Source organism: Tetrao urogallus (genome assembly GCF_951394365.1).
Source record: "Tetrao urogallus genome assembly, chromosome: 1".
Classification (NCBI taxonomy): domain Eukaryota; kingdom Metazoa; phylum Chordata; class Aves; order Galliformes; family Phasianidae; genus Tetrao; species Tetrao urogallus.
Genome location: NC_136813.1, coordinates 148,367,202 through 148,394,869, shown reverse-complemented (window position 1 = coordinate 148,394,869; position 27,668 = coordinate 148,367,202). Strand labels below are relative to the sequence as shown.

At 39.6% G+C, this 27,668-nt stretch overlaps 1 protein-coding gene across 1 annotated transcript; it reads left to right on the top strand.

Annotated features, from left to right (window-relative positions):
* Positions 1 to 177: 177 nt before the first annotated feature.
* Positions 178 to 22,079, top strand: NEDD1 (NEDD1 gamma-tubulin ring complex targeting factor; the record flags this gene model as incomplete). The annotated part of the gene is made up of 14 exons (XM_079549042.1): positions 178 to 313; positions 1,837 to 1,931; positions 2,993 to 3,109; positions 4,935 to 5,075; positions 11,325 to 11,554; positions 12,496 to 12,697; positions 13,634 to 13,820; positions 16,582 to 16,713; positions 16,904 to 16,966; positions 17,431 to 17,654; positions 18,404 to 18,563; positions 18,793 to 18,949; positions 20,615 to 20,681; positions 21,975 to 22,079. The coding sequence occupies 14 exons, from the start codon at positions 178 to 180 to the stop codon at positions 22,077 to 22,079; spliced, it is 2,016 nt and encodes a 671-aa protein (XP_079405168.1).
* Between the last annotated feature and the right edge of the window lie 5,589 nt (positions 22,080 to 27,668).

Here is a 27,668-nt window from a genome sequence, read left to right as displayed (position 1 = left end):
GTGGCAGGTTTGCCTGCTTTTTTCATTTGTAAGCCGCCTTGAAAAGAAGCTCATGCTCCAAGTAAATTACCTTCTTCTCGAGGAAACGGCATTGAATGGGGTTGTCCTCTTCTTGTAAAGTGACCTGTTGTATGTTCTTAATTAATTATTATTATTTTTTGCAAAGTAGGTGCAGCCATGCAAGAAAGCATACGTTTTGCTTCATCAGGGGATGACATTAAGATATGGGATTCCTCATCTCTGACTGTGGTGGAGCAGTTCAACCCACATACGTCTCCACATCCCGTCAGCTCTCTGTGCTGGGCCAGCAATAGTATCCTTTACAGCTTCAGCCACAGTTCTGTGGGTGCTCTGTGAGATGCCATCACATTCCATTTGTCTTGCAGTAAATGACAGGCCTGATGTCGGACCGAACTGCGTGAAAAGATTCCTCTATGCTCCTGTTCTTTGTGCTGAAATGATTTACAAAATAAACTCATGCTGGTAAAGGCTTCAGAAGAAGTGAATCCTCCTTTAGGAGGTTAACACATGTTTAATGATGGTGATGTACCTGGATTGCCAACCAACTGTAAAACTTATTGATATATTTTTTTTTTTCATGAGGTGATTACATTGATAACTTTCAAGGTAGTGCTGAATTTATTGACAAGGCTGAAAACACCTCATTTGCTGGTGTGGTAAAATTCTGTATCTATGGAGAAAAAACATAATGTAAGTGCAGTCTGCTCTCACCCCTTACTCTGTAGGCAGAGGTTAAGCATAGCAGGAAGGGCAGGGAAACGATCTGTGTATCTTTATACATCAAGTGTGCGTATTTATGTATATATACTGTGTCTATATATACACACATATACATATCTATGTCTGTTGTTAAGTAAACTTCAGTATAGACACTGTTTTGTCCTGCTTTGTTCTTTTCTTTACCTCTGCCTCCAGAGCTGAACAGAGCGTCTGCTCCGTATGCTTGTTAGATGTAAAGAGTTGAGTTTCATTCTGCATAGTTCTTTAAGCTAAAACATCTTGAAATAAAGAAATAGCAGTCACCGCTCTGCATACCATCCTTCTGTTTAGACTAGGTGATCTTAGTGGTCTTTTCCAACTTAATGATTCTATGGTGTTAAATCCAGCCCAATGAGCTGCGTTCTTAATAAGCAAATATAGAATCACGATGGGTGTTAGCCTGAAGATGTAGGGGATGCAGATTTGAGTGATTACCCAAATAGTTTGGAGTAGAGTGCAGGGCCAGTTTCCTTGCTCTCTATTTGTATACTGGAGACTTCTCTTAGCACTTTGACCTACTTGGTGCAATTAAAGGTGTTCCTTTTTTTCCCCCCTTCTCCATATAGAGAGTGACAAACTAGCAAACGTATTCATTGTACTCCAGAAACAATATGACAAACTGGTTTAATTAACATTTATCACGAGCAGGACTTCTCATTCAATTTTTTCGCTCTTTTCAATTTGTTCTGGTAGCAGCAGCAGGTGTCTCTCTGAACTCCAGTGCTAAAGGAGCTTGTATTTGGGGTGTGGGGTTAAAAGGGAACGCAGGCTGGGTGAGCTGCCTTAGCAGGGAAGAGCTCTTAAACATTATCTGCCAGATATTTCTCCTCTGAAAGAAATTGCTCTGCTTTGTATTGGGAAGCAAGACTGCAAACGCTGCAAGAGCTTCTTAGTGGAAGCTCATTAATTAGCCGTGTGTTTCTATTTCTAGGGTCCTTCAAGGTGAAGTACTTCAGCTTGTTTGGCCCACCTGCTATCTGTTCAGTAAGGGAGACTCACAATTGCTTGTATTAATTGAAAGTATGATACGGTTATCATCCATAACTTGTGACTAAGATAGCTTCCTGGTCAGTGCTTCAGCTGCTGGGGATAAAATCGCTGTGTCAAGCTGCAAAAGTAAACCTGTTCCACTTTTTGAAGTAGCTGAAGGAGTAAGTATGGCATGTGTGTGTGTGTGTGTGTGTGTGTGTGTGCGCACGCACGCACGCACATTGTTTGCATCTCATCTCTTCTGCATGTTGATTATCAGTTTAATTTTGGTGGAGTTAAAAGTTCAGAAGTGTATATAGAGTGGACATGTGGCACTATAAACTCTTCAGGAAGCCAGACTTGGTTTTGGCAGGGTTACTCCAATGGCTTTTTGTGTTCTAAACCATTCTAATTGTTCTCCTTATTGTCGTGCTCGTTTACATTGGAAGTCCTGGAAGGTGTGCAGAGTGGCTTTTAGGTGTGCAGAGCAAACGCTTTCAGAGGTGGACAGTTTGTTGTGGAGATTCCACCAAATCTGAGACAAACCCAATGCTATCATTTCCAGTTTAAGCATGTCAATAATTAGATGGACTTGTGTGGGTTTCTTTTTTTTTTCTTCTTTACTTCAAATCTCAGGAACTTAAAAGTGAATTTTCAACGTGATAGAACTGAATAATTTGTCCTTGCTGTGGGTCTATTGCTGAGATTGACTTTTTTTTTTCCAAAAGCTGCTACTTCAGTGATTATTTTAAAAAGAAGCACTTTGTGAACTTAGGAGGTTTGCTGCTTTAGTATTCTTTGTCATGTTTCGGGAATGCGAAGTACATGACTTAGACAACTTCTTAATATTCCGAGGGCTTTTTTTTCCCCAAACCTAGCAGTTTCTTTTGAAGAGTCTCTACACAAATAGAAGTCTATGATTATACTTTAGAGACCTCTAATTTAAAGGGAAAATGCATTTTGAAGGAAAAGATGCTCAAATAATTTAAAATGGTGAAAGGAGAATGTAGCATTGAAGAGTTTATTAATTAGAATATTGAAATATTGAAGATATGTCCGAATTGGGTTGGACTTGAAATGCTTCATGTTTGGCAATGACTGTGGTGTGCCAATGGATCCATCAGTCGGTGAGGTATGTGCATTCATGAAGATGAAAACACCATCACTGTGCTTATAAGCAATTTGAGGAGATCTCTTAATTATCTTTAACGTACAATTTTTCCTTTCCCTCCTTCCCTGTCAGGCGAAACAGACGTGTGTGAGCTTAAGTTCCAGTTCTTTGTATGTTGCCAGTGGGGGCCTTGATAGCACCGTTCATATCTGGGATCTCAAATCCAGAAGGGTTCACCGTAGCCTTAAGGTAAGCTTGGCTGGAGTGGGACTGGAGCTTACATTGAGTGCACCCTCAGCAAGTTTGCTGATGACACCAAACTGAGTGGTGCGGTTGACACGGTGGAAGGAAAGGCTGCCATTCAGAGGGACCTTCACAGACTTGAAAGGTGGGTCCGGGTGAACCTAATGAGGTTCAGCACAGCAAATTGCAAGGTTTTGCACTTGGGCTGGAGAAATCTCAATCATCCGTACAGACTGGAAGGAGCAGTCCTTGAGAGCAGCCCTGTGAAAAAGGACTTGGGGGTCTTGATGAATGAGAAACTTAACATGAGCCAGCAGTGTGCCCTTGCAGCTTGGAAATCAAATGGTATCCTGGGCTCCATCAGAAGAGGGGTGGCCAGCAGGGACAGGGAGGTGATTGTCCCTCTCTACTCTGCCCTTGTGAGGCCCCATCTGGAGTACTGTGTCCAGGTCTGGAGCCCACAGTACAAGAAAGACAGGGAGCTGTTGGAGAGGGTCCAGAGGAGGGCCACAAAGATGATCAGGGGACTGGAGCACCTCCCCTGTGAAGACAGGCTGAGGGAGCTGGGCTTGTTCAGCCTGGAGACCCCATTGCAGCAGGGTGACCTCAGTGCAGCTTTCCAGGACCTAAAGGGAGCCTATAAACAGGTGGGGAATCAACTCTTTGAAAGGGTAGATAACAGCAGGATAAAGGGAAACGGTTTTAAGTTGAAGGAGGGAAGATTTAGGTTGGATGTCAGGGGGGAGTTCTTTCTATGAGTGGTGAAGTGCTGGAACAGGCTGCCCAGAGAGGTTGTGGATGCCCTGTCTCTGGAGTTGTTCAAAGCCAGATTGGATGGGGCCCTGGGCAGCCTGGTCTAGTATTAAATGTGGAGGTTGGTGGCTCTGCCTATGGCAGGGGGGTTGGAGGTTCATGATTCTTGAGGTCCCTTCCAACCCTGGCCACTCTGTGATTCTGTGATTACATGACTTCCAGAACTTGTTGCCAGTTGCAATAATGTGCTTTCTCTGTCATGGATCTGTAGGATCAAGTTCATAGGTAGAAGCTAGAATGCCTGTGTGTCTTATTTAACTGAGTGTTTTTTATGTATGGTAAATTGCAAATTTAATAACCATGCTTAACTTGATGACTTCAGGGTACAAGTCTATAATAACTTATGTTGAAATTTTCAGAATAGACTGCCTACTTCAAGAATTTATATTGATATTCTCTGGTGTTTTTTCAAGGGCTGTGTTTTGGGTAATGGCTGTTCTGATACTTCAAACCAAGAAGATGCTTTGTTTTGTAGAATCACATGATGGTTGAGGTTGGAAGGGACTTTAAAGCTCATCCATTCCAACCCCACCAACTCCACCAGGCTGCCCTGGGCTCCATCCAATTTAGCCTTGAAACTTCCAGGGATGGGGCACCCACAGCTCTCTGGGCAACCTGTGCCATTGCCTCACTGCCTTCTAAGTAAAGAATTTCCCCCAAACATCTAACCTGAATTTTCCCTCTTTTAGTTAAAGCCCCTTCTCCTATCACTGTTTGTAGGGTACTGTGGTAGAGCTAATGCCAGGCATGACTCGGTAAGTGAAATTGTGAATGCAAAACTGGTGGCTGTTTGTCTCTTTTTAACTGATCTAATATGAATTCTCTAAATATTGCTATAATGTAAAAAATATTATAATGTTCAACTATGCATAATTTCGATGATCCCTTCAATAGATGATTTGCTCTCACTTAGGACCACAGTTAAAGATGCTTTAGCACTGCTATAATTTTTTTTTTTAAAACACTTATATTTTGTTTCTGAATGTTCTGACCTTTTTCCTCCTACCCTTTTCCACAGGATCATAAAGATGAAGTTACATGTGTTGCATATAATTGGAACGATTGCTACATTGCTTCTGGATCTCTGAGTGGTGAAATAATCCTACACAGCGTTACCACCAATTTATCCAGTGCTCCCTTTGGTTATAACAGCAGTCAGGTAGGATCTGTTAATTATGTTAAGTTAAGTATGTTTTAACTTGCTGTTGTGTGTGGAGCTTAAATTTGCATCTAGTGTTTAGAAATTTGAAGTATGTATTAAGAGCTGTACTGCATTTTTAAAAGCTGCCAGAATGTTGGTTTTTTTTGTTTTATTTTTTTTTTAAATGTTTTTAGGAGTGCCTTAATTGGGAGGAAAAAAGTGGATCTCTATTTATTCTAGCCTTAAATAATAGGTATCATGGAAGTCCAAACCTAGGAGGTGTAATCCCAGTTTGCCAGTTCTCCTTAGCACAGTTTTGCCCTTTCTGAGTCAGGTCTGGTTCATTGTTGACCTTGCTCGATTCTGCTGATGTTGTTGGTTTGTGGAACTGCAGTGAGTTCATGTGGTGATTTTGGTGCATCCTTGTACTCTTGCTACAGTCTCAACTTCTCTATTACTTCCACAACTGCATACCACATGGAGTTCCATTTACACCTGGGATTACCCTCACAGACCTGGGATTCTCTCTAGCAGAGGAATTCCCTCCCCCTTGCCTGTGTTATTTTCCTATGGACTTCCTACTACCCCAACTGTAATGCAGAAGCTCCAGTGCTTCTGCATGAGTCTTACTGATCTCGAAGACAGTACACAGAGGCAAGAGAACAGCCAGCACTTTAATGAAAGGGTACTCAGGGTACTGGGGGCAGCTGGCTGGTAGTGTCTCCACCTAATCTTTGTTAATGGTGGTGCCAGCTGGTAGGGTGCCTGCCCTGGGGTTTCCCCCTGCAGGTAGGGGTGGCAGCAGGCCAGCCAGATGTCCACACAACCCTTTAGTGCTGTGGCTATATACATATATATATATAATATAAATATATTAATATATTATATATATTATATAATATATATTATATATATATTATATATATATAATATATATTATATGATATAAATACAAATATATATATATATTTGTAGAAAGCAGCAAGACTTGTTTACAGTTACAGAGCAGTTTCTCACAAACAAGTTTCTTCTAGCTGTGTGCAGAAGCGAGAGGCAGTTTACTTGCATTCTCAAGCTAACATGAGCTCTTTCTCATGGGCTTGTCACCCATTCAGGCCATGGTCAGTATTTTTCCACTCAGAAGGTATGTTTACTTTTATACGGTTTACAGCAGATATTATTTTCTAGGCTCTGCTGCCTCAAGAACAAACTTCTGTGCATCTTAAGACTGAACAAAATATAGTCAGCTCTACATACCAAAGCAGGATTTCAATATTCTACTCAATGTCTGTTGCCATGAGTAGAATAGGTAGCCTGGTTTCTGATTTATCCAAATTAATCAGATTTACAACTGAGCAGAGCCATCTGTACAGTAGATGAGAATGTAAGCCTGTGTTTGAAAATAATACATTTATTTAATCTGGAGATTAAAATTGCACAGCTGCTCACAGAGTAAGATCATTGAAGTTTTATATTACCTACTTAGGTACTTAAGTGAGATTTTTTGAATGACTAGTTTAAAGGAAAACTGTGAAAGACAAATAGAAAACTGTGTGTACTATTGAAGGGCCTTGGTAGGGTTTCCACTGCAGTTCCTTTTCGCAGACTCAGAAAATATTGCAGAATTATTGAGTATGGTTAGGATATCAAGGCTTGCTATCAAAGCTTCTGCAATAGTGAAGGAGCTCTGTTGTCCCACTGGATGTTCCAAAGTGAGTTCTTACAGTGGTTTTTAGCTCAGGAGCAATGAAGGTGTTGTGCTCCCAGTGTTTTTTTCCCTTTTTATTATTGAGCCACTGTCATAGAGCCAGTGTAGGGACCTTTGTAGTGGGGAGTACTGAAGTTATGCCATAGTTTTCTGTTACTGCAACAGCATTTTTTAATGTTAGATTGCAGATGGAGTAGGAAGTTAAATTTTTCTCCTTTCTAGCCCGAGCAATATAACTTGATGAAAAATGTCTTATGGCTTTACAGCATCACAAAGATTGTGGCGTATTTCTGTTGAAAAATCTCCGTTAAGTTCAGACCCTACTTTCAGGTGCTGCAGTATCTTTGATCCATCACCATAGTCTCATAGTTATATTGAAGCAAAATTGTACTTCATGCTTGGCTTGATCTTAAAAATCCATCTGTCTAGTCAGTTCATTTTTCTGATTTGATTGTTGCTGTGAAAAACACGGATGTGAGACAAGGACTGCAGGAATATCCACGGGTGGATTAAAAGGCTGAGATGAATATCTAGAGTGGGGATTGTTCTGCTAGTTAGTTGGAAAATTAAGTTCTGGTAAGGATGATTTGCATCAACCTGTTTGATAGATTTCTCCTCTTTCCACCCAGAAGTGATTAGGAGTAAGTGATGCAGTGAATAGCTATTTTGGCAGATGAAATCAAGAGGCCTGCTGCAAAGCTGAGTGACCTTTAAGATGGCTAAAGATCTCTGAAGTGTTAAATCAAAGTAATTGCGAGCACAGAGCTACTGTTCGCTTTCTAAAGGGCCTCTAACATGTTTTAAGCCGGGACAGTTATTTGATTGCGGTCTTAATTTAAAATGGAATTGAGTTGTGATTTTGTAATGTGATGGCTGCTTGGGTGTCCCGGTTTATCAGCTTATCTCATGTCCTACTAATGATCTCCGTTCTTTTGTGCAAAGAAGTTTTATTTTTGTTGGGGAGTTCAATTGATACTTGCGGGGGATTGCAGGATTCATTGCGCAGTGAAGCAAATGCATGAAGACTTGTGTAGTTCCCTTAGAGAAATCTAAAAAGCCTCTACTTGATTTATAGTTTAGGGGCACAGTTTTCTGAGGGTGAGCTTGAATAGATACACGATGTATTGTTCTGCTTGGTCTTGGCAAAGCTGTCTGGCTTAGTAAGGGTCACCACTCCTTAGTAACTTTTCTGCAGTTGGGGAATGTGAGGTCAGACTAACCTTATAAAATTGAGCTTGTCTCTGTTTGATTCCATGTGATGGAATGTAGTTGCCTTGCCAGTTAATTTCTGTAATTGTGTGGACTCTACAAGCAGCAGAATAGCCCAAGGTTGCAGTGCTTTTTGTGACTTTAAACAATACTCTTTTCAAATGAGTATTGGCCTATATTCTATTAATTGATTTTGATTTAGAAACATCTTTGTGCTTTCTTAGAGCTCAGTCCTTACACCGAATTGTTTGCAGATCCCATAATTTGTCTTTGCTGTTGGTATTCATTAAGACTACCAGATTCTTATCTGCTTGCTGTTGTGAGGTTGAATTAAAGTTTGTTTTGAAGCATAATGATTGTTCAAGTCTTCGCTGCCTTTTGCTGTTCTCCTAGCAACAGGATTTGGTTTAGCTGTTTGATCAGCTGGCTGAGATGTGAGGAGTTTTGGTCACCTCGGATAATGAAATAGCCCTCAGCTTTTTAAACTATCAATTGGGTTTACAGCTGCCTTCTCGCTTACAAGGCTCACTGAGGTGAAAGGAGGTAGTGTAGTTTCTTTATCTTTAAACGAGATAATTGATAGCACTGGACTTTGTGTTTACTTTTGAGTGTGTCATTTGTTTCCCAACGGTGGAAAACCCTGAGTGCGGGCAATCCTGAGCAATGGGATAACCATTGTCTGAAGCCTGGTCTGCCTGTTTTGCTGTGAGGTGTGAAGTTAAATGTACTTCCATTTCCTGCAGAATGTCTACTTCAGTCACAGCTAAGGCAAAAAGATGTGTGTGCTTTGTGCTGCATCGATTTGTAGTGTTCTGAAGAGGGCTTTGTTTTTTCTTTGCCCGTTCAGCACCTTGTGCTAAAAACATTTATGGAAGTTCTATGCATGCAGAATTAGCAGGAATCACCAGGAGCTGTACTTGAGGTGCAGTGAAGCTTTCCTCATATCTGCTCTTTTCTTTGTAGCCTTGACAGCTTTAGCTCCCGAAAGTGGCTCTTAACAAATCACTGCTGCGTTCTAAATAATCTTGAAGTGATTTTTCCTGCTAGCTTAGAAAACAGACACCCACTTCTATTCAGCAATGTGCTTAAGTGTGTTTGAGTTTCGGCCACAAATTTAAGCCTCCTGTTTCCTCGAGTATGTTTTAGCAGTTGCCTTAACACCAGAGAAGCTTGAAGCTTGTTGTTGACCTGATCAGTGACAGTGAGGAGTGAATGGGAGCTTTCCTCACACCTCACACGTCTTCTGTCAACAAAAGTTGAACTGAAACTGCTCTGAGGAAGTACAATGACTTCAATGAGAAGGGTGAAGTGGAGATAATATGGGAAGGGTATGTCATATGAAAGACATGATAACTGGGCTTGAGGAGGAGGAAAATTAGGAATGAAAATGGAAGGCTTGAAAGGATAACAAGGCAGGTTTGAGGAGAGCTGAGAGAATAAAAGTGGTGGGCAGAGGGATGGAAGAAGGCAAACATAGAACATGAGCAGATGTTGGGGCAGTAAGGGAGGGATTTGAAAGTAAGTTAGAGAATTGTGAGGAATGGAAATGTGTCCCATGTAGATCATGTAATTCATTTACTCTATGGAGACAAATTGAAAGATGCCAGTAAAAAATGTCTCCATCATGTCTAGTAGTGGTTCATGTTAATTATATCAATTCATACTCTGTCTTGCTTGAATACACAGTTGAGGGCACCTCTCCTTTGTTAGGCACCTACGCTTCCAGTGAGACATGCAGTATAAATGCTAGAAATTATGCTGGAGGCGTACAATCCAACAAATATCTCTAGTAAAATGAAGAGAAAAATAGGATAATGTTTAGTACAGTGCATTGTGATGAGGGTTATGCTAGAAAGTAGAGTAAGAAGTTGTGACAGTATAAAAAAATCCTGAAAGTTTCCAAGGAAAAGGACCTATTGATCATAAAACTGCCTAAAAGGACTTGAGGATGGCAGCTGGATGAGCCAGCAGCTCTTGGAGCTCAGAAAGCCAGTTGTATCCTAGGCTGCAGCAAAAGGTCTCCTTGGAGCTTCAAAAGCAGTGTGGGGAGGGAGTGATCCTGCCCCTCTACTTTGTGATGGTGAGGTGTCACCTAGAGTACTGCATCCAGATGTGGAGTCCTCAGTACAGGAGAGACAGGGACCTGTTGGAGTGTGTCCAAAGGAGGGCCACAGAAATAATGCAAGGGATGGAACACCTCTGTGTAAGGACAGACTGAGAGAGCTGGGGCTGTTCAGCCTGGAGAAGAGAAGGCTCTAAGGAGACCCGAGGGCAGCCTTTCAGTATCTAAAGGGGGGGCTATAAGAAAGGGGGACAGGCTCTTTAGCAGGGTCTGTTGTGATAGTTCTTTACAGTAAGAGTGGTGAGGCACTGGCACAGATTGCCCAGAGAGGTGGTGGATGCCCCATCCCTGGAGGCATGCAAGGTCAGGCTGGGGATGCTCTGAGTACCCTGATCAGCTGTAGGTGTCCCTGCTCATTGCTGGGGAGCTGGACCACATGGCCTTTAAGGCTCCTTTCCAACTCAAATGGTTCTATGATAAAACGGCAATCAGCAACCAAAACAGAGGATCACAAAAAAACATGCAATCTAAGATGCATCAGAAAGCTGTTTGCAGTATACAAAGGAACTGTTACTGTGTTTGGAGAGGCAGTAGCAAGTGTTTTCATGATCATAACGAATTTTTGATTGTCCATTTTCAGGAGATTCAGACTGCAAATGTTGCAGGGAGTCTGACGGATGGTAACTAGGAACAGCTTAAGTGTGATGCTATTGCTGTCACTGCAGTGAATTTAGTGCAAGTGAGCCATAAATAAAACTGAGCTAGAGATTGAGTATTGTAATTTAATATTAGTGCAGTGAGGTTTTGAGGCATCCTCTGGAGCAAGATGGTGAGAACAAAATACTTATCTGCTTCTGAAATACAGGTAAGTTCATATATTACATTGTCTGGTGATAACAAGGCTTCATGTTATTGAGCCTCACATATTATCCAGTTTCACGGTCCTAGCCCTCAGAGTGAAGTCTCCTGCAGGACCTTCATACTTGCCTAATCAGTGCAGGGGAACTAAACAACTTTTTGATGTGATGTATATGTTGACCTCTTACGTACTCAAAATGAAGAAACTTTTCCAGTTTTTTTTTCTCATCCACTGTTTTGCTGATCGGGGCACATGCTGCCCTGACAGTAAAAAAGGGAATTATAATGCAGAATGAACATTACATTTGTGTGTGTAGAGTGGCCAGCCTTTGTAGAGTAATTTAGCTTAACGTCTGTATTTCTAATGCCTGTGCTTAAGGTAATTCAGTGATGTCTAATGGTGGTACTAAAATTTGTGTTTATCTCACAGCCTATTCGACATTTGAAATACTCATCCTTTAAGAAGTCCTTGTTGGGCAGTGTTTCTGACAGTGGGAATGTAACTCTGTGGGATGTAAATACTCAGAATCCGTATCGTAATTTTGAAAACACCCATAAAGCACCAGCTTCAGAAATCTGCTTTTCTCCAGTAAATGAGTTGCTCCTTGTAACTGTAGGTTTGGATAAAAGAATTAATCTCTATGACACTTCAAGTAAAAAGTAAGTATCTTAAAGACCTTTGATTTTTTGTTGGACATGAACGTTTTATGAGCTGAAAAAGCACGTCCAGCTATGACATTAAATATTAAATTCAGACTGTGTTCAGAGTGGTTGAAGTGGTTGATGCATTGCTGCTGGAGAACCTGTTCCAAAACCCTTTCTGTTTTTTTTTTTTTTGTTAGTTTGTTTTTTTAATTAAAATGGAAACTAATTGAAGTGCTGCATGAGTGACCACTTGCAAATGCTTAAGTATGGGCTTTTCTTATTGCTGGAGAGTCGTTGGCTTCTGTGGTGGCCAGTATAGCCTGTGAGGACCTGCAGCCACCTGGGCTTAGCTTGCCTGCTCTTTAGTTTGCAGTACAAGACACAGCTGTTGTAAGGTGCACAGAACTGCTAAGCCTTAAATATGGACAGGGTGTTGGATGAAAAAGGAGGTGATGGGGCTGTAAAGTAAGAGAATGGGGTAGTAAGTGTTTTCATGGGACTTTGATTTTAGTCTGGAGTGTGCTGTTAGTCTAGCTGAATAAAAGCAAGTGTTTGGCTGTAGCTTGGACGGCTGTAGTAGAAGGATTCAAATACAGACCTGAACTTCTTCTGGAGTGGGAGGTTAGAAGTGACAGACCTGAGCAACTGAAGGATATGTGCAGTGTGGTTGATGCTAGAAATGATGATGTCAAACCGGTTGCTTTGAAGATGAAATCTTTTGGAGCACATACAGTTCCTCACTGGTTAAGCTTCAACACTTAGTATGTCTAAGCCACTGTTTCTTAAGGTATTTCACTGAATTTATTTGGCACAAGAGGACTTCAACTGCTGACCTGTGGTTGAATTCTTAAAGCTGTTTTTTAATAGGTACTGTGTTTTGAACAGTCTAATAGTAAAATTAACACTGTGATGAAGAAGTCTAAAGGCTTTTCTCCTATTCTTTCTCCTGTTTGAAGATTACTGACAACAATAGTAGCAGATCATCCTCTGACAACAGTGAACTTCATGCCTGATGGTACTACTTTGACTATAGGAAGTTCCCGGGGAAAAATCTGCCAGTATGACTTGAGGAAACTGACATCACCAGTGAAAACAGTTATTGCTCACAAAGGCTGTGTGACATGCATACGTCTTCAGTTCAGTAGCACTTTTTCCAAGGTAAAAGCCAAAAAAAAAAAACCCATGAAGAACCCAAACCAAAAATTCTCCTTTTTATTATGCAGTGTGTAGATTAATAAAAGCAAAATGTAAGTTTAAGATCTGAGAAATGTTAGTAATGAGTTTCTAAGCATTATAAATGCCAGCAAAGATGATTCATACAACATGGAAATAAGAGCTTTATAAATCGCTCGGTCTCATGTGAGCAAGAGAATGTTAATGACATTTTTTTTTTTTCCTTCTAATTTTCAACATAGAGATGAGTGAAACTTTAATCTTAAACTTCCTGGTGTGAATATGTTGCCGTTGCAGATCAGTCTGTGGCATCCTAAATGGATTTGCAGACAGTAGCACAAAGATCTGTACTAACCCCTTTTACTTAAGGGGAAGACACACAGCAGCCCAGCTTGAAGTATTTTGCCTGTGGAGAACTTGATTAAATAGTATAGAAGGCTTAAGAGGTTCTTCCAAGACCTGAGTAGGCTCTACTTGATCCAAAAAACATAAATGCCAATTCGCTGGAGGTGGGAGAGAATGTTTGAAGTGTATTTTCTTTTTAACTGCTCCAAGACTTTCTTCTTCTTCCAGCTTGCTTGCTGCTGGTGTTTGACTATCCCATTGCAACTTCTACTAATAATGTAATTTCTTGTTGTTGCTATGTCTAAGCCTAGGATTATAATTGGCTAGTACCAGTTCATTGTCACCTTCAGTTCTATTGGAATTCTCTTGCAGATCCATGATATGGATATATATGATATATCCAGAATGATATATATCATAATACATACATACATACATATGTTTGTTAAAGCATCTCCTAGGTAGATTTTGCAAATTGAACAGATTTTAGTGTTTTGAAACAGAAAGAATATTGGCTTATATTTTTCTAACTGATAGGATAGTAACTTCTCTTACTTTGTTCTTTTTTTTCCTCAGGCTAGCCTTAAGGGTTCCTCAAGTAAACCTGTACCCAAAAGAACAGAAGTCAAAGCTGGTAGTAATCTTGCAGGAATTCCAAATACTGGCATCAGAAATCTAGCTTCTCAGGCATCAGCAGCTATTTCCTCCCATCTGACATTGACAAATGAGAGTAAAGGGGGAGAGGTTCTTCAGGATAAAACAGGTAGTGCCTTCTTCCTACTCTTATATATTTGGTATAATGTGGAAGATAGGAGGAGTATTTGATGCTTTGACCATTACAATAGAAAAATTACACTGAGGGAAGGGCATTTACTTGAAAGAAGAAATGTATGTGCATGCACATCTGTACCTTCTTCAGCTTCCCCTGCTGCATTGAACAGGCTTTGAGACTGTGGGGAATGAACGAGGTCCTACTTTAGAAACTCTTGCTTCAAGTCCAGAATTATAGACTACTTACACACATACAAGTATTAAAGGACAAGTTCCATGATGACACCGTGGGACTCTTCCGTGTTTTGCTTTCTTGCAAATTATCCTTATGTTTATAATATACTTTGGGTCACAAAGTCTGTATGGAATGCAGAGCTAATGATTTGCAATTCTGTTAATAAATTGGAGCAACAGACCTCATCAAATAACTAAACCAAACACATGCACAGGCAAAACAAAACAAAGCCACAAAACAAAAACCGAGGTGAGAACTGTGCTGTATTAATCTTACGTCACACGATAGGAAAGTGTTAAATGTAGTTGTAAGTATGATTAGTTGTATAACTGTGCTTGCTATTTTTGCTTCTGAAATTAACAAGTATTTTTGGTAAGAATTCTAAGTGTTATTCTAAAATTCTGCCACTGTGTGGAATGTACTCTTAATTTTAGTTAATTCAGGAGTTCTTAAAATATGGTCACATCAGTAACTGTTAGTTTGATTCTTGGAGATTCCTTAAGCTGTTCTGAAGCAACAGCACTTTTCCCACACTTTTTAAATAAGAAGAAATACATTTAGCAACACTAATTAGGCAATAATCCACTGCAGTCCACAGGGACATGTATTAATGACCTCCCTTGGGCATGCAATGAATTGTGAGGTGAAGTAAAATGATTCCTATGTATTCAAGAAGAGTTGGTAATCAACATTAATGTGAAAGTGTGAAAAATTTTATTTAAGGTAAAAAATTTATAGTTTATTATCTCTTGTTGCCATTACACTTCAAAAGCGTGATGACTGTTACCCCTTAAATAGGACCATTCATAACAGGTTCACGTTTGAAGAAAATAAAGGTTTATCAAATAAAACATGTTTTGTAAAGCAAAATATTCAGGTTGTAAAGTGAAGGAAGTATAGTTAGGAAGATCATAGAATCATAGAGTTGCCTAGTTTGAAAAGGACCTCAAAGATCATGTAGTTTCATCCATTCATAGTTATACTTGGATCACTTGAACAAGTAATCCCATACAGAGAAGTGGCTATAGGTTTATAAACTGTTTTAATTTTAATAAAGTAGTTGCTAAATAAAGCTTTTGTATTTATAGGCTGTTGATTCGTAGGAGGCTTATTATGGTGTCGACCAGTGCTAATGCATTTTGCATAGGTCTCAAGCAAAATAAAGGCACTGTTGGAGTTGAGAGTTCAGTGAGGGTGGAGTAACATTTTGCTTATACTCCCAATCCAGTTTTTAAAGCATAGTAAACTGTGAAAAATATTTGCTTGGTTATGTTAGCAGTTCAGTTCACTGCTCTGTGAATTCCTAGTTTAAAAACTGTAGTTTGAATGATTACTTTGGTGTTCCTTTTTTGCTTTTAAGATATGTTTCTGTTCTGCAGACAGCTGTCCATGCTACATGTCTGAAAGATAACTTCTCTCCTGGACTGGGGCGGGAATGGGTCTTGGATGTGGAGTGGTGACAGTCTAGGGAAAATTCCTTTTATCTGCAGCTGTAATTCCACTCTGATTATCTGATATTAGAAGTAAGCAGATAATATCCTGCCATTAGGTAAGCTTTAATGTAGATACTTCATGGAGTTCCCCTTAATGGCCTACTGAAGCAGATTTCCTTTCTTGCAGAATCAGTTCAAATGTTGATATTCTGAATGTGATCACTTTTCTCAGCAGAAGCTGCATTTGCTAGCTATTTCACCTGTTACATTGTGAACGGACATGATTAATGAAGCAAATTTAGCTGAAATGAATGTATTATCCAGTTCCACAGCTTTTTAAAAAGAGAGAAATCAGCTCAATCTTTGTTACTAAATATCTCTTAGTCATATTTACTGACTCCAGGCTTCGGACCTCTTAACAGAGAAAGAACGTGGAGCTCTTGCAGCAGGTCCAGAGGAGGGCACTAAGATGATCAGAGGGCTGGAGCAGCTCTCCTATCAGGAAAGGTTGAGAGAATTGGGCTTGTTTAGCTTAGAGAAGAGAAGACTCCAGGGAGACCTCATTGTGGCCTTCCAATACTTGAAAGGAGCGTATAAACAGGAGGGGGAATGGCTTACAAGGGTGGATAGTGATAGGACAAGTGGGAGTGGTTTTAAATTGAGACAGTGGAGGTTTAGGTTAGATATGAGGAGGAAGTTTTTCACACAGAGAGTGGTGACACACTGGAACAGGTTGCCCAAGGAGGCTGTGGATGCCCCATCCCTGGAGGCATTCAAGGCCAGGCTGGATGTGGCTCTGGGCAGCCTGGTCTGGTGGTTGGCGACCCTGCACATAGCAGGGGATTGAAACCAGATGATCATTGTGGTCCTTTTCAACCCAGGCCGTTCTATGATTCTACGATATTCACCTGTGATGACAGCTCATATGAGGAAGTTCAAGTCGTCCTTCTAATCCGAATGTGTAGAATGTTCTGAAGTACTTGCTGAACTTAGCAGGCATGAGGCTTGCTGTGAGTTTATTTAGGGATAACGCATGTTATTTTTGAAACTGTCAGTCACTAACTGAGTGTTATTGTCCTTTTAAGGCCTTCCCCATAGCTGCAGCCTGGATGTGATTCCATCGAAAGAAACAGATAATGGGAAAAGCGCAGATTTAAATAATTTCGATGACTTGGGTCGAAGTAGTTTAGGAGATGTGTTTTCTCCTGTCAGAGATGGTAAGTTGCTAATACTGAAATCTGTTTTTAAAAAAAAATAAAAAATTTATCTGCATAGCATTACATTTTGACCTGTGTATACTCACTTGGTCTCTTAATTTATCTTTAATTATTAACTGAATACAATTATCTGAAAACTTCATAAATATTCATTTCATTAAAGAACTGTGTATGTTCTGCTGTTTTGTAGATATTATTGCATCTAAAGCAAATGAAGATCCTCCAGGAAAAGGAGACGATAAAGATATTTTGAGTATGTTTTTCTTTGTGGTCACTGGAAGCCAATGCTCATTCTTCTATGCTAACTTCATCATAACCACAGAAAGATGTCAAATGATGCAAGCAGACACTGAAACAGATGAACTTGATGAGCTTTTCTGGAAATTGTCTAATTTGCTGAGGAGTTAAGACTCAACATGTGATAACAGGAAATCAAGAATATGGTCTTAAAGTAGTTTTGCTGTCCTTATAGGAAATTGGTAGTGGTGTATAGAGGCTTCTTTTATTTTGTTACTTTCAAGTGGATAGTGACAGCATAAGGAGAATTTGGGGATTCATTTTCTTGGTGGGCTGCGTTTTTGGGTGAACTCTCTTGTTTTTGCGGATATGTGGGCTTATTTTTGTTATCATTTCTTTGTGTGATTGTGTTTTGCTTTTGTTTTCTTCTTTTTTTCTCTTTTAAAATTTGTGTGTTTAACCCTTCCCTTCTCATTTTAGGTCTGGATTTTCAGTCCTACCTTTCAGGTTTGGATTTTCTCCCGCAGCTCACCACAGGCTTTCCAGTAAAAAGAAACCCAGTGGGCAGTAGCACGCAAGGGATACGGTCTAGCCCATTGCATGCACTAGTGGGATCTCCAATTAAAGAAGAAGAAGAACATCCAGAGACTGACATTAAAAAAATGAATCTTGGAAAACAAGAAACTAAAGAATCCTTAAAGCAGGTATACTGTGCCAATTCTTGTTATGAGTGCTTTTTAGCATCTGACAGAAGTATTTCTACTTGAAGGAAAGATTCTTAAGCATCCCAACTAATCTTTTTCAGTTCTTCTTGCACTGACACAACATGTGAAATGTTCAGTTTGAAGTATGTTGGCTTTCAGCAATGCAAAATAGTTGTATATTCCTATTAAACTCAGATTACAAAAGTTCATGTGAGACAAAACTGGGCTAACTTGTAGAATATCTTTGATTTTTCTAATAACAATAACACATTCAAAAATATCATTAATAGATTGCATCAGTATGTTTCTTTATTGTTTATTAGGTCGAGTCCAGCAGCTCCTCTCCCTGTTCTCTCTGCCAAAATTCTTTTTTGAGATACCTCTGACATGCTAATGCCGAGACCGTGGCTTCTTCTGTTTTCTTTTTGAGAGGTCTGGGTTTACTAGGAGTGATATTTAAACTTTGGCTCAAGATGTTTGATGTGAAAATTTAAAGTGCTGGTCTTTTTGCACTCCTTTCTCTGTGTTTGCAGTTGAAGCAATTTTGAGACATTTTAGCAATCAATTTTTAAAGTGTGTTACTAGAAGGAAAAAAAAAACATTTATTTATCAGTAGTTTCTTAGAACCAAAAGTATTTGAAAGCTGTGTGTTCTTGGAAACTTGCTTTTCAAGTGATGTTTAACTTAGTTTTCAAACGCAGTTCGATAATTGTAATAAGTAGGGTTGTGTTTCTGATTTTGATATTCAGCTTTCAAAGTTGAGCTCAGTCAATGCAGAATCTGGAGCTTTAAGTCCTCCTCCACCAGCATCCACTGCTATCAAGAGTCTTGAAACAAATGAGCGACTGGTGAAGAATATTCAGGCCCACCCTGCATATGATCTGGCAGTAAATGGTACTACCTCAACAAGTAAGTTGATTGGTTTTCTTTGTGGGTTTTTTTTTTTTTCTTCAGTCCAGTTGTAAATGTGGTTCATTGCGAACTGATGCAAAACCTTAAAATGGACTTAACATTAAAACAGAACGCTCAGTCTGGATTCCTCTGTAAATCCAGATAGCTCTCTTAGGACATCTCTATCTGTGCATGAAAAAACTTGTTCAAAATTTGTATCCTTATGCATTTCTTGTTAATTGTAAAGGTCCAAAGATAACTTCACCTGTCACTACTGGAGTTGCCAACTCACTGTCAGAGAAAATAGTAGAAACCATTGGGAGTAGCAGACTAAATGCACCTCTGACATCAATCCAAATAAACTTCATTCAGAATATGATACAAGAAACACTGGATGACTTCAGGTACTGATATGTATGCAGAACACTTTGTTTTCAGTGACATGTAAGATATTTTAACTTTTGCTGTAGCATATTTCTTACTCGCATTAGGAGATGACACCATGAATAGCCTTAATCTTGAAAATCTAGGTATGAGACTTTATTTTGAACAGCGTGAGTGTTTAATTAGATTGATGTCTCTGAATATTTTTTGTATGTGTCACTTTGCTAACATATTTCCAGAGTGACTGAATAATTCTCAAACAGTAAATTTATCTGCATAATGAGGTGCATAATGCAGCCCTATGCTGACTTCTTTCCCTTCCTTGTAGTCCTAGCAGGAGAAATTTCTTCTCTTAAAGTTGATACTGTGAAGAGCACGGTTGATTTGTTGGACAGTTGATTTGTGTTGGCTTTGATTGATTGTTGTTTGCTTTGCATGTGGAAGGTAAATCACTTTGTATATTTCTGTTGGCAAAGCTTTGCATAAAAAGGATTTTTGTGCTGTAAATCATAGATTCATAGAATATCCTGAGTTGGAAGGGTTAGGTAAGGATTATAGAGTCACTTTCCTTTCCTAAAACATGTAGGAAACAAAGAGAGGGAGGAAAACAATTGCTGGGCAGGGGAGGCGTTGCTGTCTTGATGACAAAAAGCAACACAAAACCATCTTAAGAGGTCCACATGCTATGGATGTCTGTATCTGCTGGTGGAAGAATACATTGATTGTTATTAAATAGCTTTGAATAAGAATATCATGTTGTAAAACTCTGCTGGGGATTTTTGGCTATAATTGCACGTCTGATTTGAAAACTTTCTCATGATTTAAAATGCATTTTATGGATTGAGTTTCCTTTCTCTTTAAAGTTTGTTTTTTGGCATCTCACTATTGGAAAGTAAGTAGTTAGATTTCTACTTCCAGTGTCTGAGATGTGGAGTTAGGGAGATTGTGTTTCTCACAATTTCTTTGAATTGAAAAAAACCCACTCATCTCTTGAGCTTTGTTGGGAAACAGCCAACATTTCTGGTCTCTAAGATGGCATCTGTGCTTAACATACATGAGAAAAATGTTTTGCCTCTAGTAGGAGTTCTGCAGCACAACAACATGTGGAAGCTGAAGATGAAGATCATAGACCCTTTTGTGTATGCTGTATGTTTTAGGAAGGGACAGTGATCCATGTGTGACAACTTAGGAGGTACCTTACTTTGTCATATCGGTGATACCAATACCACAGTACTTAGCACAGGGCATTGGCACTGCCAGTCTTCAGGAGAAGCATATGAACTCGCCTGCTTTTTTTTTGTGAAGGGTTGCGGGGGAGATGCACTGAAGTTATATCTTTTTAGTAGCAGATGAGTATCTCACCATGTTGCTTGTGATCTAGGAAATGAAAATCAGCTTTGCATGGTAAAAATGAGGATTATAAGTTAACAGCTTGCAAGTGAAAAAGCCATCTTGATATCACCTTGTACGTATTTCTGTTTCTAAATGGAAAAGTTCCTAAACAAAGTTAAAATCTTCCAGAAAATAACTGGTAGGGGAGTCTGCTGTGTGGTTTAAATGTTTTTAGGCTGATATTTCATAATGTCGCAAAGGTGAAGAAGTAGAGCTCCGGTTACTCAGCACTGGAGATAATTGCTGCTTCCTAAATAAAATTAAGCATTATCCTTCTGTAATTCTTTCCCCAGAGAAGCATGCCATCGAGATATTGTGAATTTGCAGGTGGAGATGATCAAACAATTCCATATGCAGTTGGTATGTATAAAGAATCAGAATTACCAAGGTTGGAAAAGACCCACAGGATCACCCAGTCCAGCCATCCACCCATCACCAATAGTTCTCACTAAACCATGTCCCTCATCACAAGGTCCAAACATTCCTTAAACACCTCCAGGGTCGGTGACTCCACCACCTCCCTGGTGACCTCCACCACCTCCCACCACCACTGCCTGACCACTCTTTCAGATAAGTAGTATTTCCTAATGTCCAGCCTAAATCTCCCCTAGTGCAGCTTGAAGCCATTCCCTCTGGTCCTGTCACCAGTTACACGAGAGAAGAGGCTGACCCCCAGCTCACTACAACCTCCCTTCAGGCAGTTATAGAGAGCAGTAAGGTCTCCCCTGAGCCTCCTCTTTTCCAGACTGAACAATCCCAGCTCCTTCAGCTGCTCCTCATAAGCCCTGTGCTCCAGACCCCTCACCAGCCTTGTGGCCCTCCTTTGAACCCGCTCCAGGGCCTCAATGTCTTTCATGCAGTGAGGGGTCCAAAACTGGACACAGTACTCGAGGAGCAGCCTCACCAGAGCTGAGTACAGGGGGACAATCACTGCCCTGCTCCTGCTGGTAACACCATTTCTGATGCAAGCCACAATGTCATTGGCCTTCTTGGCCCAATGAGGGTCTTAATAGTTTTCATTTCTAGTAATACCAAAGTGTGGCAACTATTCTGTCAAAACTGGAAATCAATTTTTGCTTATTAAGAACATGAAAGTGAAGATGGGAGAAAATGTTAGGAAATGCAATCTGTTAAACTATTTTGTGTTTAATAAGTAAACATATGTATAAAACAGGTATCATCAATTCCATATTTCAGGAGTTATGATGAAAGGGAATCAAATTTAGCTGTCCTTCGTAAAGGACCAAGAGCAGGGCTAAGTAGGAGGTAGATGGAGTTTAAATGGACTGCTTTACTTACAATTACCACATGCATGCTGCACTGTGTTCTGTGTCCTTTAACTTCTCCTTTCTAAGAAACTGAGTTCTTTAGATCAGCAGTGAAAAGACCTCCTCTCAATACCAAACATTTTAATGGGACCTGCATTAGCAGAATCTCATCCTAAAGAAATGCAGAATAGACTTTGATAAAACATTCACTAATGTATTAATAATCAAAATACTGTATGTTTAAAAAAAAAAAAAAAATTACTTTCCTTACCAGAAATTTAAAAACAGTATTATTTAGGTTATTTAATTTTCCAAAGGGATATGAAAATGGATGGGGAAAAAAAAATTGTACGGTTGCTTATTGGGGCTTTTTTCTTTTCTTTAGAATGAAATGCATGCCTTACTTGAAAGATATTCTGTAAATGAAAGCTTGGTAGCTGAAATTGAGAGACTACGAGAGGAAAACAAAAGACTGAGGACTCACTTCTGAAAGATTCCCACCGCTAACTTTGTTAGCATGAACTCGCTGCGTATGGTGCGTTGCTTGTGACAGGTCGTCCATCATCACTGAAGCACTGTGGGAAGACCTGCTATTATCTTGAACGTGAATCTTTTCTAAATGGTGTCAGATACTGTATGAAATGATAAGATTTTGAACAGATAAATACCGCATTAAGAAAGTTTGCCTAGGCATGCTTACAATCTTGAAATACATCCTTCGAATAGAGAAGCTGAAAGGATAACTACTTTATCAGAGTTTTAGTGATACGTGAAGTGCCTTTTTATAAGCAAAACCAAAATAGGACAGATGCTTTTTCTATAAGAATTTTTTGATATACCGACTTTTCTATCTGTTCCTGTATTTTATAGCTGACAGAAACAATCACTGTAGCTTGCCTTTCAGCTATTTTTCTTAGAGAAGGAGAGAGAAGGCTCATCTTCCACGTGACACGGAGCCTGCAGTATTTAGTTAATCTTATTCAGCTGGCAACTCTTTGGTCAAGTAAAAACTAAGTTTCAACATATTCCCAAATTCAGTGCTCATCACCTTGCTTGTTGTGTGTGTAACTCTGAAACCTGTCTGCCATGAACTTTGTTGTTGCAAACACTACTTCAACTGCATAGTGTTGTTTTTTTAGTTGCACGACTTCAGCTGTGAATCTAGAAACCTGTTTTTACCAACACGTTTGGATATTGTCATAGTTTGCCCAGTTTGAACGCAGCCTTAGACTTCAAAAAATAATTATATTCAGCCATATAACGTAACACTGTGTGAATGCTGTCCTTCAGTCTGATTTAAGCACCTTTGCTCTCTCCCCCCTCCAGTTCTTTTTAATGCACGGAGGCCCATGCTTAATATTGAGCAGTTGCGTTACAGTTTTGACTGTGGTTTAGCATTATTGCAGCCTTTTTCTTTGAGGTCAGCTGCAAACCAAACTTAACTAATGTCTTGAGTGTATGAGTCACATAACAAATGGCATTGAGGAGAAATTATTACGTCAGTGTTGTAATGTTATCATAGTTGTGTGTAAGTGCACTGAAGTGAAGCTCAGTATCGAATCCTGGCTGCTGAAGTTCGTGAGAAATTTACCTTGGCCTGTTTTTTATAAGCCAAGAGACTAAATTCAATTAAAACATCAATTTAATTTCATTTAATAATGGAATTAAATTTTTTAGAGTTCAGTTATAAATTCCTCTGAAAAGTCTCTTCTGTAGAAGTGCTTTTTGCTATTTAAATTGTTCTGAAGGCTTCTTAATTTTCTCACTAATATTTCGTTCTTTTCATGAAATCACTAAGTCTCAAGCAAGGGAAGTCTGCAAATGTGGTGAGTTAATTAGTTAAAACATCAAGTGCTTGAAGTCATGGTGGCACTCTTCCACTAAATGAGAAAGCCATAATATATAATGTAACTTATTTTTAAATGTTGTAAAACTAAGAAAAAAAAAAACAAAACAAGACTATATCTTTTCACTATCTTAACTTCTTTTTAAAAGTTAATTTTTAATGTCAATTAATGACAAATAAAACCTCGTATCAAAATGAGGGTGTTCAAGTCATCTTCAGTATTGCAGACAAGATTTGGCATGTCTGCAGTCTTAATGCTATTGCCTTTCATAAACTTTTAAATGTATTTCTATGCCATAACTTCATAGTGAAAGGATGTGGAGTAGAATAAACTTTTGTTTTTGTAATTTAATAAAATATAGAGAACATAAAAAATAATTTATAGGTGATGTAACTTCAGTCAACGCATTAACCACAGTTTTTGAAGACAGTAAGAGTTGAAGGTTTCAAAAATGTTACAGTTTTTCAACATGTTTTGCAGCATTAACAAGTAACCTTGCGTAGTTGCATCTCTTAATTTGTTCCCCAAGTGCTCTTGCTGGTATACCCAGATGACAGCAGGGAATTAGGTAAGTATCCAGGGTATTTGGCTTGTAGATACTTTGTTTTTGTGACTCAGAACTGAGTAATATTTTTCTTAGCTCCCAAACAGACAAATATAACAGCAGTGATTGAAAGGATACGTTTTGGCCTTTCTCAATATTTTAGGACTTCTTTTCCATATCTCAGGATTAGGGTAGCACAAGTGGCCACACATGCTGCGAGGAGATATGTTATGCTACCACTATCGGGGGATGTTTTGCCTTGTACACAGATCTGATTTGTACATTAAAATAAAGCTTGTTTTAACTTTTTCAAACAAAATATTGTGGCAACCTATTTTTTAAAGGTGACAATTTAATATTGTAATCTTGCTACCTCGTTGCAGCCAAAAACTTGTCCCAAGGAATGTGTAAATGACTGCTTCCTCTCTGTCTTCACAAAAGTGTTTGTATTACCTCATGCTTTTGAGGTAAAGAACAGATGCACTCTTCCTCCTTCCAGCTTGGAAGTTATTAGAATCATGACAGAAAGATCATGTTCACAGCTAAAAATAATGTTCAAGCAGATGTTCAGGGTGGAAGGATAACCTTGTCACCAAAGCTGCTGGTGAGCTGGAGATCTTAGATCCTTCATCATCATAATACTTAACGTATGGATTTTTTTTAAAAAATCTCATTCTCTGTCATGCACATATGAGTCTTTCAGTAATTGGAGTTGTATTTGCTGTTTCAAGATATTTAGGCATTGAAAACATATGATGACAAATTGCATTTTTAGTGAGAATAAGTCAACATCCCAAAGTGCCAGTTAATTCCAGGCAGCAGCCCACGATTGCCTGACACATGAACTGTGCTGTTCACACACACATAACAGTGATGAACATGCAAGTTTGTCATTGCCCCTTCTGTAGGACCAAGATGTGTGAAAAGGGAAGAAAATGCTTTATGTGCCCTGTCACCAACCTGTAAATTTCCTTGCTCGTTGGTACCATGGATAGTAAAACTTAAGAAGAAAAATGGTCAAGGATTATGTGGTTATAAAGACAACAGCTCTGATAGAACTAGATGTGTAAGACTGGCAAATGCACTGCTCTTCACTTGCCCCAGCAGTGTACTCATGCCTTTGTGGTCATTACTGGTGAGTATCAGGATCTGCACCTTCTGGTCTGACTCAGTATGGCAGTTCTCATATTACATCTTGCAGTGCAGCTGGGGGATGATGATTAATAAATTATCTAATAACAAACTATGGGAAGAAACTTAAGCATCTTGTGCTAGGCATTAGCAAAGATGAGATATTAGGCTGGAAAGGCAAAAAAACTATCAGGTGCAAGTTGCAGCACTGGTGGCTGTGCTTTGAGCTCTCTTTCTCTCGAATTCATCTTTCTGCTCTCATTCTAGCTAAAAATACAGAGGCTGGTGTAACTGAAAATTACTATGGTGCCCATCCCATTTCTTATGCTACAAAGTGTTCTGTATAGAATTACTGGGAGACAAAGCTTTTTTCAGTCTATTATTTTGCAAGCATGATCATTCTGATTTATTTTTTTTTTTTCTGCCCAGCCCTATTTATACTTTGAGTAATGGTTGTGGAAAGAAATTATACAGAGAAAAGGACGCGTGAGAAGAGAACACAATTTCCTATACGAGTTATTTACATACGAGTGCCTTAACAGGTTATAAAAATGTATATTAGCTAATACAGGGCAGAAAAGTGTCAGAATTCATTTCTAAAAATTAGCACTATAAATAAACATTAGTACTCTGTGTAACTATGACACTACTTAACAGAATGACTGAATAGCCAGAGCTTTCCGGCTGGAGATACATATAATACCTGGAGATATTTTTTATAATTATGAAGACAGGGTGAGCTGTGTTTTCTGAAAGGTTTTTGTAGGGCCTGAGTCTGGCCAGCCAAAACAGAGCAAGCAAAGATGGCCATTCTTGGAATGTTTTAGCCCAAGTACATCAACTCATTGTTGCTGATTTCTGTAGATCCTATCCTACTGGTTTTAGTGGAGCAAAAAGGGAAAAGAAACCAAACCCCAACATACACCAAATCCCCTGAATTTTGTAGCTTCCAAACTCAGAAGTAGTTCTGGATCTGTGCTTTTCCAATTATCATTTCTGAACAAGTTCTGCAGTAACTGTATAACTGAATGCATGTATGTAAGATACATGTATATAAATGTGTAATGTATAACTCTTGACAAGAAAAGTCAGTAATGGTTACAAGTTAGGCCAAATTTAAATGAAATGGACCCAGAAACCTCATGCTGTGTTAGCATTAGAAGTCACAAGTGATGCCTGTACTGGGGGGTCCAGTTCATACCATTAGTCTCAGCTTGCTTCGTTAATCAAAGTTTGCTTCGTTAATCTGAGCTCAGTTTGTTAATCTGCACTCGCTTCCCACTGCACGTGGGGTGGGGCTGGCGCAGAAGTGACATTGGTTTCCATGGTAACTTTGATGCTTTGGAATGGAAAAGACAAAACTGAGAAGAACAACGGGAAGATGCAGGGAGCTAACAGCTCTTCAGTGACACGTGCAGATGGCCCCGTGTTACTCTGAAATGACAGAAAGCCCAAATGTGATAGACAACTGTTCTACAGTGATACTAGGATTGCGATGACTTTTGTGACTGCCGAAGCCATCTTCATTTTAGTGTTTATTTTCCTCAGTTTTGGTCTTTTAAAAGGTTCCTTTCTACACTTGTGATTGGGTAAATGGCAGTGAGGCTGGTGAGATATAGGCATGTAAGGGCGCCAGCGCCCTCAGAGCTGTGCTAATAGTTTTGGAACTATCAGAAATTCAAGTATCCATACTTCTTTCCCCAATCATGCCTTTGGAAGGTTGAAAGATACTTGCTAACATTTTATGTAGTTACCTGAAATTGTAGAAATGATGCTGAGTTGTTGCATACAGCCTCTGCCTTTACCTCAGTGTTTAAGGCAGCCCATTTGTGTTCCTGGCTTGTCTGAGGAAGTGGCAGCTGTTTGGTAAACGTCATGGAACAGTTTCCTCACACTGTGTCAGGGCATTGGTAGGTTGTTGTTATTTGACTCCCAGTGATGGCCAAGGCTTTTATACTTGTGGGAATGACAACAGTCTCTTCACTGCCTAACAGCTGCCTTTGCTGAAAGCTCATGCTTGGTGCAAGAAGAAGCCAAAACTGCAACTCCAGAACTTAGGCTGCATCAGTGACTTGTTCTGCCTGCAACTGGTGTGTGCTTGTACTGGTTTAGTTTCTCAGAGAAGCATAGAATTTCCTGAGTTGGAAGGGACCCATAAGGATCAGCAAGTCTAGCTCCTGGCTCCACACAGGACCACCTCAAAGTCTGACCATATGTCTAACAATGTTGTCCTGATGCTTCTTGAACTCTGGCAGCTTGGGGCTGTATCCACTGCCCTGTCAGTGCCAGTGACTGCCAGTGCCAGTGCCCAACCACCATCTGGTGAAGAGTATCTTCCTAATCCCAACCTGACTGTCTCTTGGCATCTCCATGCCGTTCCCTCGGGCGCTGTCTCTGTCACCAGAGAGCAGAGTTCAGTGCTGCCCCTCAGCTCTCCCTTGTAAGGCAGCCAGTATCACAGTTAGTGGGCGTAGTACTGAGCAGGAGCATGGAAGTTTGTCTTTCTGCACCAGGAAGTGGTGACACAATGTTGTTGGGCAGTCAGCTTCTCCTCCAG